At 39.4% G+C, this 11612-nt stretch overlaps 2 protein-coding genes across 2 annotated transcripts in view; one reads left to right on the top strand and one right to left on the bottom strand.

Annotated features, from left to right (window-relative positions):
- LOC138141978 (sodium/potassium-transporting ATPase subunit alpha-2-like) overlaps positions 1–11612 on the bottom strand; it is a 67054-nt gene that overhangs the window by 44175 nt on the left and 11267 nt on the right. The window contains exons 6-8 of the mRNA XM_069062875.1: positions 8101–8235; positions 7162–7279; positions 4587–4855 (exon numbers count right to left, since the gene is read on the bottom strand). Of these exons, the coding sequence (XP_068918976.1) occupies positions 4587–4855; positions 7162–7279; positions 8101–8235 (522 nt within the window). The remainder of the gene's footprint in view (positions 1–4586; positions 4856–7161; positions 7280–8100; positions 8236–11612) is intronic.
- The window catches only part of TAGLN2 (transgelin 2), a 343906-nt gene continuing 339619 nt past the window's right edge, over positions 7326–11612 (top strand). The window contains exon 1 of the mRNA XM_069062876.1: positions 7326–7335. The gene's annotated coding sequence lies outside the window, so the exon portion shown is untranslated. The remainder of the gene's footprint in view (positions 7336–11612) is intronic.

Here is an 11612-nt window from a genome sequence, read left to right as displayed (position 1 = left end):
AATCTAATTCTGAAGGAATGATTCTCTTCAGTGAGCTTTTGAGATTCTTTTTCCATCTGGCAAATTCAGCTTAAGGCATTCTTCTCCTCATTGCCTTTTTGAGCCTCTTTTCCATTTGGGTTAGTCTCTTTTTTAAGGTGTTATTTTCTTCAGTCAGGTTGTTGACTCTCATTTCATAATTTTCTTGCATCATTCTCATTTCTCTTCCCAATTTTTCCTCCACTTCTCTTATTTGGTTTTCAAAATCCTTCTTAAAGTCCTCTATGTCCTGTAACCAGCTCATATTTTTCTTGGAAGCTTTCAGTGCATGAATTCTGACTTCACTGTCTTCCTCCTGTTCCATGCTTTGGTCCTTTTTGTCCCCAAAAGAGGAGTGTAAAGTCAGATTGCTCTGCTTGGTTTGCTTCCTTTGCCTGCTCATGTTGCCACTCAATTACTTGACTTTTGGGTTTTTTGCCACAGTAGGACTCTGCCACTAGACAGGGAAGCTTCATACCGAATGCTGGGATTTTCTCAGCTACTGAAGGTATTAGTTGGGTACCCTCTCTGAAGCCTCCACACACTCTGGCAAGCTGGTCACACACCACAGGACCTCCACCATAGACTGCAATCCAGATCCAAGCAGGTTAAAGCAAGAGCAATTACTCCTCAGACTGGTTGCTTTGTCCCCCTACAATCTTCAGGCCAGGATCTGAAGCTGCCATGTGGTGGCCACAGTGCCTCAGCAGCTTCTTGCCCCGGGGGCAAAGGCCAACTGCACTCCCAACTACTGGATCCCAAAGTCCAGACTGCATTGACCTCTCATTTTGTCCTTAGCATCTATGTGTTGATAATTCTGGAAACGGCCACAGCTGCTGGTGATCTAAAGTCCCTCCAGCCAGCTGCTGGTTGTGGCTGCCCTGGAGCTAAGACCTCCGGCTCTCATGGGGCTGGGGTCAGCTCCCAGAGCGCTGTGCTGGCAGCTTGCTTCCGGCCTGCCAGGCTATCCTCAGCAGGAGATTATTTTCTCTGTGTCATTTTGTGGGTTCTGTAGCTCCAAAGTTTGTTGAGAGTCACCTTTTACATGAATTGGAGGGTGTGGGAACCGGAGCCGATCAGAAGTCCTGTTTCTACTCTGCCATCTTGACTCTGCCCCCCCATACAAAGTAAATTTTGAGGCAATGAAGGTCATCAGGAAAGACTTCCCATTGAAGGTGGTGTTTGAGCTGAGTTTTAAAGACAGCTAAAGGTGCAGAGATAAGAAAATGAGGAAAGAATACATTCCATTCATGGGGGGTAGTCAATGCAAAAGATCATGGAATCATAGATCTAGAGCTAGAAGAAACCTCAGAGGTAATTTAGTCCAAAGCCCTCTTTTCACCAATGAGTAGGTAGTCACCTTGCCCAAGGTCACACAGAAGTAACAAGCAGCAGAGCCAGACTCTTTGTTCAGGTTCCACCACTCCAAGTTCAATGCTCAAAGTCCATCATGCTTTTTACCCTACTACATTGACTCTGACAAAAAGAGAAGATGGAATGTCATGTGTAAGTAATAGTAAAAAAAAAAAAACCAGTTTGGCTAGACAAAAAGCCCATGAAAGGGAGTGACATATAATAAAGACTGGAAAAATAGGTTGTGGCCAGGTAATACAGAGTTTTAAATCCCAACCAGAGGAATTTATATTTGATCTTTAGAATGTAAGCTGCTTTACTAGGTTTTAAGTTCCTTGAGGGTGGGGACTGGTTTTTACTTTTTCTTCATATCAGTGATATGAAATGACTGTCACATGGTAAGTACTTAAGTAACTGTTGATTAATTGATGATTGAATAAAGGAATGACAATGTTAGATCTTCACTTCAGGAAAGTCACTTTGGCAGCTGTATGGAGGCTAGATTAGAGAAGTAAGAGAATTGAGGCAGGGACATCAATGTGAAAACTATTACAATAGTCCATGTTCAGAATTCTGAGGGTCTAAATTAAAAGTAGTGACTGTGTAACTTGTGAAAGGGGGCAGATGTTAGAGATAATTTAGAGGAAGAATATATAAGATTTGGCAACTCATTGGATATGTAGGGTAAAGGAGAGCAAGCTATCAAGAATGATACTGAAGTTGAGATTGTACGTGTGGAAGAATGGTAATGATATTGAGAGAAATAGGAAAGTTCATAAGAAGGGTAGGTTTTAAGGGAAAGATAATAAATTCTGTCTTGGATAACATGTTGAGTTTAAGATGTCTATAGGACATCCAGTTTGAAATGTTTAATAGACAGGTTTTTCTAGGAGTTGGAATATCTGAAATATATATCCCTTGATATAGAGTATAGCATGAGGGGTCAGTGGGGTTAAGTAAATTCTTTTTTCTGAGATTGTGGAGAGCTGTGAATATTTATAGACAGCATGGAAGGAACAAGAAGATAGAGCTACCAATAACCTCTATTTTCACATTAAAGCATGAGATAAAGCCCTCATCTAAAAGGGTGATGTGAAGGGACAAAGTGGGAGTCCTGTGAAGAGGAAGGAAGATTTAAAACAGTTCTTGTGGAAAGTGCAATAGAAAATCAATGAGGGATAAGTAAAAGGATTGCCTTATTGTAACGAGGGACCCAGTGAGGCTAGATAACATAAATCTGAAGGGAACTCAGTTGTGTAACTTCCAGCTTCATCCAGCAGCATGAGACTATGAGTGGAGAATGCATATGGTGGGAGTAATTCAAGACTGGAATTTGGCAAGACAGGAATAGCAAAAGGACAACAGGGCAAAGGATTTGAGAACAGTGTATAGTTCAGCTTGTTAACTATAGGGTCACGATTGGGAATGAAGGAGAGCATAGTCAGATCAGGGAGGATGATTTGGGAAAGTACCGAGGGATGGAGGGGTTGGAGGTTATGGTAAGGAAGTAGAATAAGTTCAGGGGAATAAGGCATCGGGAGAGATGGAATGATAGGAAATTCTATTCAGATAATGGAATTTCACCCTTCCTGCTAATTTCCCAACTTGAGTATCACTATCCTAATCACTGTGGTTTACAACCTTTGCATCATCCTCAACGACTTATTTTTTCATATACACACATACACTCACATATATATACATATACATATATACTCATACATATGCACATATATGTATATGAATAAGTTGGCATGTGTGGTATATTCACCAGCTATAACATTCCTTGTATCTGTCCTCTGCTGTCTACTCATATGACTACCATTCAGTTCAGGCTCTTACCTGATTTATGACAATAAGCTCCTAATTGGTCTCCCTATTTCAAGTCTCTCCTCACTCCAATCCATCCTCCATGCAGCTGCTTTATTTACATTCTTAAAGCACAATTCTGACCATGGCACTACCCTGATCAAGAAGCTTCAGTCATTCTCCATTGTCTCTAGGATAAGCTACAAACTGCTGTGTTAGGTTCTTAAGCCCTTCATTATGTGGCTCATCTGATTTTGTATATACTTGCACATTCTACATTCCAGTTAATCCAGGCTACTTGTCTTTCCCCTCTAATGCCATTCTGTCCCCACCCGCTCACCCACTTCCCACCCCCCTTGGTACAAGCGATCTCCTATGTCTGGAATGCTCTCCCTTTTCATATCTAACTCTCAGAATCCCTAGCTCCTTTAGAGGCTTAGTTCAAGTGCTAAGTCCTTTAAGAGGCCTCTCCTTATTCTTTCCTCTGGTTATTAATAAGAGGGGGAATACTTTAAATTTATTTTATAGCTACTTATCTTTATACATGTTATTTCCCACCAATAGAATGTAAATTCCTGGAGGACAGGGACTTTCATTTCTTTCTTTATATGCATATGGTTAAATTGGCATGTATGGTCTTAATATATGTGATGCTTAATAAATGTTTATTGAATTGAGTGAAATGAAATAGAATCTTGATGACAATCACAGAAACGATTCCTTTCCTGGGTGGGAAGTTAGACCACATGATCTTTCTACAGTCTCTTTCTAAAGTCCTAAGCTCTAAAATTCAATTATTCTAGACCATCATTTGACTAATGAGGAAACTGAGGCCCAGAAGAGTTAATAGACTCATTCTTTGTTACACAATTAGCCTTAGATCTGGGATTAGATACTAGTTCTTCTGATTTGTAGTCTAATCTTTCTTCTACTACACCATACTATATCCCATGGAAGAAAAACACATTGGGAAATAGAAGGGTCACAGCAGAACAAGGGTTGGAGGGAATGGGAGTTAGTAAATTTTGAAAGTTAAATAATTTCTGGCAACTATTTATAGCTAGCTAGGATATCAGAAATCATCTAGTTTAACTCCTTCATTTTACAGATCAGGAAACTGAGGCCCAGAGAAGATAAGTGATTTATCCATGGTTTCATAGTAACATGGTAGAGGATTCAAACTGAGGTTCTTTGACTTTAAACCCAGCACTCTTTTCATTATATTCTGTAGCCTACTTTCTGACCTTCAATACCTAGAATACTATGCAGAGGCATATGAAAACAGATGTCAGTTAATACAGTACTGTGTCATATGTCTTAGAGGTATAATGTAAGGGTTAAAATTCTGCCTTAACCCCTCTTTCTCTAAGGCAACCTTGTCCCCAACTTTGCCCTTGCCCACTCACGGTGACAGTGGCCAGCAGCCCCTCAGGTACATTGGCCACAATGATGCCGATGAGGAAGATGACAGCCTGTAACCAGCTGTAACCCAGGAGGAGGGAGAGAAAGAAGAAGGAGATGCCCAGAAATATAGCCACCGCTGTGATCAAGTGGATAAAGTGCTCAATCTCAGTGGCAATGGGTGTCTTGCCAGGTTCCAAGACAGTGGTCAATGAGGCAATGCGGCCCATCACTGTGTGGTCTCCAGTGGCAATCACAATGCCCCGGGCTGTACCTGTGGGTAAAGTGGGAAGCATGGTTACTGAAAGTGCTCTTTCCTTACTATGGAGAGGGCTTTGGACCTATTCAGAGAAAATGGATAATATCCAAAATTGAACCAGAGACTCAAGCACCTTTGGGGATCTTTTTCATTCAGAAAGGCAGTGTGGCATAATGTTTTAAAGTTACCAGACTTGGAATCAGGAAAATCTGGGTTAACTTCTTCCTTATAAATTTACTAGCTACATGACTGCCCATAAACAAGTCAGTTACTCTTGTAACCTCCCCTTCTTTATCTATAAATTGGAGATAGTAATATTTACCTCACAGTGTGGTTGTGAAGTTAAAGCACTATATAAATTTAAGTCATTCATTCTCATTCACAAATCTTCCATGATATTCCCCCCCTCCCAACACCATGCCTCTAGCCTTTGGGCTGTTTCATATTCAAGTCTGACAGATAGGGTCTCCTCTATTCCCAAAGGCTTGATGGAACATTTCACAGTCTCTTGAAACAAATGTTTTGTTACTTAATTACTCTCCCTGTTCAGTTTTTCATCATGTCAAACTATAAATCCATTTACTCCTGTTTTTTCACCAGTTGAATATTTTTTAAAACCTCTAGAAATGGAACCATATAGGCCTCTTCCTGGTAGTAATATAAGGCCAAATACCTTTCTTATCTTTACTCTAGAGCTCTTTTCCAATCCTGTCATAGCCACTTGGAACCTTTTACATTCTGGTGAATAGCACAAACAATAGAATCTATGTTTTTGCCGTTAATTAGTGTCTCTACTTGTCCTGATCGATATCTGGCCACTGGACCCAGATGACTCTGGAGGTAAAGTGAGGCTGGTGACCTTGCTCAATCCTCCCTCACTCAAATCAAAGTCAACTGCAAGTCATGTCATCATCTCCCTGATGCCATGGTCCTCTTTGAGAACTAAGTACAAATCACAACCAGCACTTACACAAACATTTACACTATGACACCAAATAATAGGTGACAAGTGGGCTTCTGATCAAATCTCTTGTAAGATCAGAGAAAGAAGGGTCATTATTGATGGGAAGATTGGCCACATGATCATCTGAACTCAGGGATCAGGAGCTCTCCTGAACTCTCACTGCATTAATTGTTATAATAATGACATTTTTATAATGCTCGAAGGTGTTCAAATGCTTTCCTCACAACAACCCTGTGAGATAGATAATACAAATATTATTGTCCACATTTTACAAATGAGGAAAACTGTAGTGAAATGATTTGCCTAGAGTCATACTAATAAATGGTAAAGCTGGGGTTGGAATCCAGGCTTTTGTGTTTCTAAGGCCCATATTTGCTTTTTTGGAGGGGGGAGGGCAGGGCAATTGGGGTTAAGTGACTTGCCCAAGGTTACATGGCTAGTAAGTGTTAGGTGTCAGAAGTCGGATTTGAATGCAGGTCCTCCTGACTCCAGGGCCAGTGCTCTATTCACTGTGCCACCTAGCTGCCCTCATAAGACCCATATTCTTTACACTACCCTGTAATCTGCTTCTCATCTCACACTTTTCCTTTTCTCCATGGCTGATATTTGCTCTGGCTTCCAAAATCAAAACTGAGGCCAGAGTGAGCACTCACAGACTCAAAGAATTTCAGAGTCAGATAGGACCTCAGAGGCATATGATCTATAAATAACACCTGAATAGAAACCTCATTTTACTATCATCTAGACTCTTAAAAAAAAACTTTAGTGAAAGATAGGTCTTTTATTCTATCTCCAAAGGCAGAATCTGTTCTGATTTTGGATAACTCTAATTGTTTGGAAGTTTCTTTTTTAAAAAATATTAAACCTAAACCTAGCTTCCCCACATTGCTCCTAGTTCTTTTCTCTAGAGCCAAAATGAACAAGTCTTCTGTATGACAGATCTTAAGAATTAACCTTGTGTAGCCCAAGTCCTCTTCAGGCTAAACATTCCCAGGTCCTTGCTCTGATTTTTATATGATATTGTCTTCATTCCCCTTACTATCCTTGCTGCCCTCTTCTGGATGAATTGCAGTCTGTCCAAAGTCCTCTGCTTGACAGGTATGTCAAATCCCTCCCCTACCTCCTTTTACTACCCAGTATACTAGTACTTCACAAGTAGAGAGATCTTTCTGGGTCAAGGATTTGGGGAGGTGTTGAAACTATCTGCTGAAAAGGACAGATGAAATGGAATCCAAACCATTGTCCTCTTGTCTGCCTTTTCTGCTCTACTAATTAGTAAGCAGATGAGAATTTTATTAACATCTAATGGTGAGTCTTAATCCCAGATGGATTAAGTAAACTGTCATACAAACTTTACCTTCCACACAGTTGGTGGAGAAGAAGCAGATGTTACGAGTTTCCAGGGGATTGGGGTCACTAAAATCAGGACCACGGCTTTGTGGTTCTGATTCGCCAGTCAGGGATGAATTATCCACCTGAAATGAATAAGAAAAATAGGTCATCAGCACATGTGGCAATAGGGTACATGGGGAGACAGATACATGAAACAATCAATAAGCCTTTACCAAACATTCACTGTGTTTTAGGTATTGAGGAGACAAAAGAGAAAAAGGAAAGCCTCTGACCTTCAGGAAACTTACATTTTATTATGAATTATATGTGTATAAATAATACAAAATTATTATAAATTGTATAAAATATATAAAAGATAATATATTATAAAGGACAACACAAACATGCATAAATGCAAACACATATGTATATGTATGTGTTTATATATTATACATACCCACACAAAGTAGTTTTGCAAAGGAGAGTTCTAAAACTAACTAAACTAAACACACCCAGAGGCCCATATATCTGCCAGCACAAACAGGGTACACAGACATACATAGTCACAGGATGATAGAATTTGAGAATTGGAAAGGATGGCAGTGACTATCCAGGAGTCCATCCCATAAAAGAATCCCCAATTGGGGATGTCATAGTCTAGATTCTAGACAGAGCCTCTGCTGAAAGACTACCAAAGCAGTCACAAGTTACGGACATTGAGACAGCCACACCATCAGGAACAGACATGGAGAGACATACACTACCACCCCCTATCCACAGGACTCTCCTCTCTTGTGATCTTCTTGGGGTTTGAGGGACAAAAACATGGTTCTCTTTTCTGGGTCTATAACAATACCATAGTTCTAGACTCTCTAGTTTGGCCTCCTCCCCACCCTGCTAAGATTCTCAACCCTGTCCTAAGGGAGGGCTCCTCAGTTAATCCCTCTTGGGCCTGCAAACTCACCTTACATCCCTGGGCAGAGATGATCCGGATATCAGCAGGGATTCGGTCTCCGCCCTTCACCTCCACCAAGTCTCCGTGAACCACATTCTGTGCCTCGATATGTAGCTTCTCCCCTTCCCGAATCACTAAAGCTTTCTGTGGAGAGATACTGTCAAGGTTTCTTCCTCCTGCCATTGGGTTTCCTTTTTAGCTGAACTTCACCTTTATGGGACTAGACCATGGAAACTTTCATCCAGTTCCCTTCCCAAATAGTTACCTGCTGATAGAAATCTGAGCCAGAACATTCTCACCTATGTGGGTTTACACTGTCAAAAGCCATTACACACCAGCATGCTAAAGGTCACTTTGAGGCTGCTTGATTCCATAAACTTTTCTATTAGATATCTCTTTTAACTTAGACTTCCCCTGCCTATGGTTAACATGTCTCCCCAGGTAACTTCTCAATTTCTTACTCTGTGAATCCCTAGAATCCAGGCATATTGAATTAGGTACAATCTCTTTCCTGCTGCTATCTCATTTCCCTCAATGTATAGTCTTGTTCCTATATACTTTGATTCCCATCACCATTCCCAGATCTCTCTTCTGTTAGTCACACATAAAAGCCAGTCTGGGCATAAAGATCCAATGTGGAGAAGATCACAGGACTCACTTCAGCATCTAAGCAGAGAACTGTGTAACTTGGTATGAACTCTAATACTGTTTGGATCAGCAAAGTTAAGGCTAGAACAAAAGACCTCTGACCAGTTGAGTATTAGTGCCCTCTACCTTGGGTGGCCCATCCAGCTGTTGCTGAATAACTTCACCAATCTCTTCCCTAGACTGTGCTTCCATAAGCTGACTGACTTTGAAAGGAAAGCTAGGACCTGAGGACTTGAAGAACTTTGTTATGGAAGTCTATGGAGAGGTCTCTCTTTAGGAGTTTAAACCCTTTGAACATTGGATGACCTAAATGACTTTGTTTTCAGCTCTCTGATTCTGGATTTGACTCCCTAAATAGAGACCTCCCCACAGAGAGGGTGCCATTGAAGCTTCTAAGATAAAATATAGACTTTCTGACATTCAAAACCCTTTACAATCTGGTTCCAACTGATCTCTATAAATTGATTTCACAAACTATTTTACAACCCTCTCTAAACATTCCACGTTGGGGTGGCTAGATGGCACAGTAAATAGAGCACTGGCCCTGGAGTCAAGAGGACCTGAGTTCAAATCCAGCCTCAGACACTTAACACTTGCTAACTGTGTGACCTTGGGCGAGTCACTTAACCCCAATTGCCCTGCCTTCCCTCCTTCAAAAAGCCCCCCCCCAAAAAAAACCCCAACCAAAAACCACCTCCAATAAAAAAAAAACATTCTACATTCCTGACAAACTGGCTTACTTACTGTTTCTCTCTCTCTCTCTCTGTCTCTCTCCCTCCTTTAAGGCTTAACTCAAATGCCACATTAATATTAGGCCTTTCCAATCACCCAGGTGTCCTCTCTTAATTAAAAGATTACTTTGATTTTACTGTGTGTGCATCTTCTCTATATCTATACTATTTCCCTCTCATAGGTGCATAATCCTTTGGGGGGTAGGGAGCAGAAATACTTCATTTTTGCCTTTATATCCCCAGCTTCTAGTATAGAGCTTGGTGTGGAGTAGCCTTTAATAAATGCTTGTTGAATAATAATGCTATTTGTAGATTAAGATTTGCAAAGTACTATATATGTATTATTATCTCATTTGAGGCCTACAACAACAAAAATAATAATTATTATATTTTTACCCTCATCACCTCTCACCTATGCCAACACAACAACTTCTTTTTCTTATTTCATTTTTAATTTATGGAATAAAATAAGCATTTCCATAGCATAGTATGATACAAAAGTTGATTGCACACAAAACTGCAAATCTATTACGTACAACTTGCTATTTCTTTTGAAGGTATAATAAAGTTATCATGTAAATTTCTTTTTTTCCCTTTTTCTCCACTCCCTGTCCCATTCTTGCCCTAGAGACAGCTACTGTTAGACACATATATATGTACATATGTATATAAATATATATGTAAAATCATTCTATACATACTTCTGTTGATCACTTCTTTCTCTGGATGCAGGGAGCATCTTCCTTCATAGGTTCTTAATTGGGTATTTATAATAGTCAAAATGACTTATTTGCTCAGAGTTCTTCTTAAAACAATATTGCCATTACTGTATATACAATGTTCTTTTGGTCCTGCTCATTTTGCTCTTCATTATTCCATACAAGTCTAGCTATGTTTTTCTAAGATCACTGAGCTCATCATTTCTTATAGCACAGTAGTATTCTGTCAGAATCATATGCCACAAGTTGTCCTGTCATTCTCCAATTGATGGGCATGCCTGCAATTTCCAGTTATTTGCTACCACAAAGAGAGATGCTATAAATATTTTAGAATATATATATATATATATATATATTCTTGTCCTTTTCCTCTAATCATCTTTGGAAATAACCTAATAGTGGTATTGTTGGGTCAAAAGGTATACAGGCAGTTTAATAAGTCTGTGCATAATTCCAGACCACTCTCTAAAATGGTTGGATCAGTTTACAATTCTACGAACAATGAATTAGTGTTCCAATTTTTCTACATCCTCTCCAATGTTTGTCACTTTCCCCTTTGATCATTTTAGTCCATTTGATACATGTAAAATATCTCAAGGTTGTTTTAATTTGCATTTCTCTAATCAATAATGATTCAGAACATTTTTTAAAAAAGCAATTGGGGTTAAGTAACTTGCTCAAGGTTACACGGCCAGTTATTATTTCTGGGTGTGGTGCTGAGTATCTGAGCCCGGATTTGATCCAGGTCATCCCGACACTGGAGCCGGTGCTCTTACTCACTGAGCCACCTGGCCGCCCCTAAGCAATTGGGGTTAAGTAACTTGCTCAAGGTTACACGGCCAGGTGTTTCTGGGTGGGTGCTAAATTCAGAACATTTTTTAATGTGACTATAAATTGTTTTGATTTCTTCACTGGAAAACTTCCTGTTCATATCCTTTTAACCATTTATCAATTGGGGAATGATTTGTGTTATTATATATTTGACAAAGTTCTTTATATATTTTATATATGAGACCTTTATCTGATAAACTGTCTATAAAATTTTTTTTGCTTTCCTTCTGATCTTGGCTACATGTGTTTTATTTGTACAAACCCTTTTTTTTAACTTAATATATCAAAATTATCCATTTTATGCCTTACGGTGCTCTGTATCTCTTGTTTATTCATATATTGTTCACCTATCCATGAATCTGATAACAACATGTTCCATGCTCTTCAAATTTTCTTGTAATAGTTCTCTATCTACCATGTTTCCCTGATAATAAGACACTGTCTTATTATTTTTTTGGACAGAAAAACACCAGAGGGCTTATTTTCAGAGGAGGGCTTATTTTAATGAACATTGACAGCAATTTTAATAAACAGGTAAATGTGAACAAAAAAATGTACCTTTATTCAATAATGAATTCAATAAAGAACAGGA

Source organism: Petaurus breviceps, unplaced genomic scaffold (genome assembly GCF_028583685.1).
Source record: "Petaurus breviceps papuanus isolate PSGF00001 unplaced genomic scaffold, PetGlider_PUasm1.0 90510, whole genome shotgun sequence".
NCBI lineage: Eukaryota > Metazoa > Chordata > Mammalia > Diprotodontia > Petauridae > Petaurus > Petaurus breviceps.
This window is presented reverse-complemented; position numbering and strand designations above follow the sequence as displayed.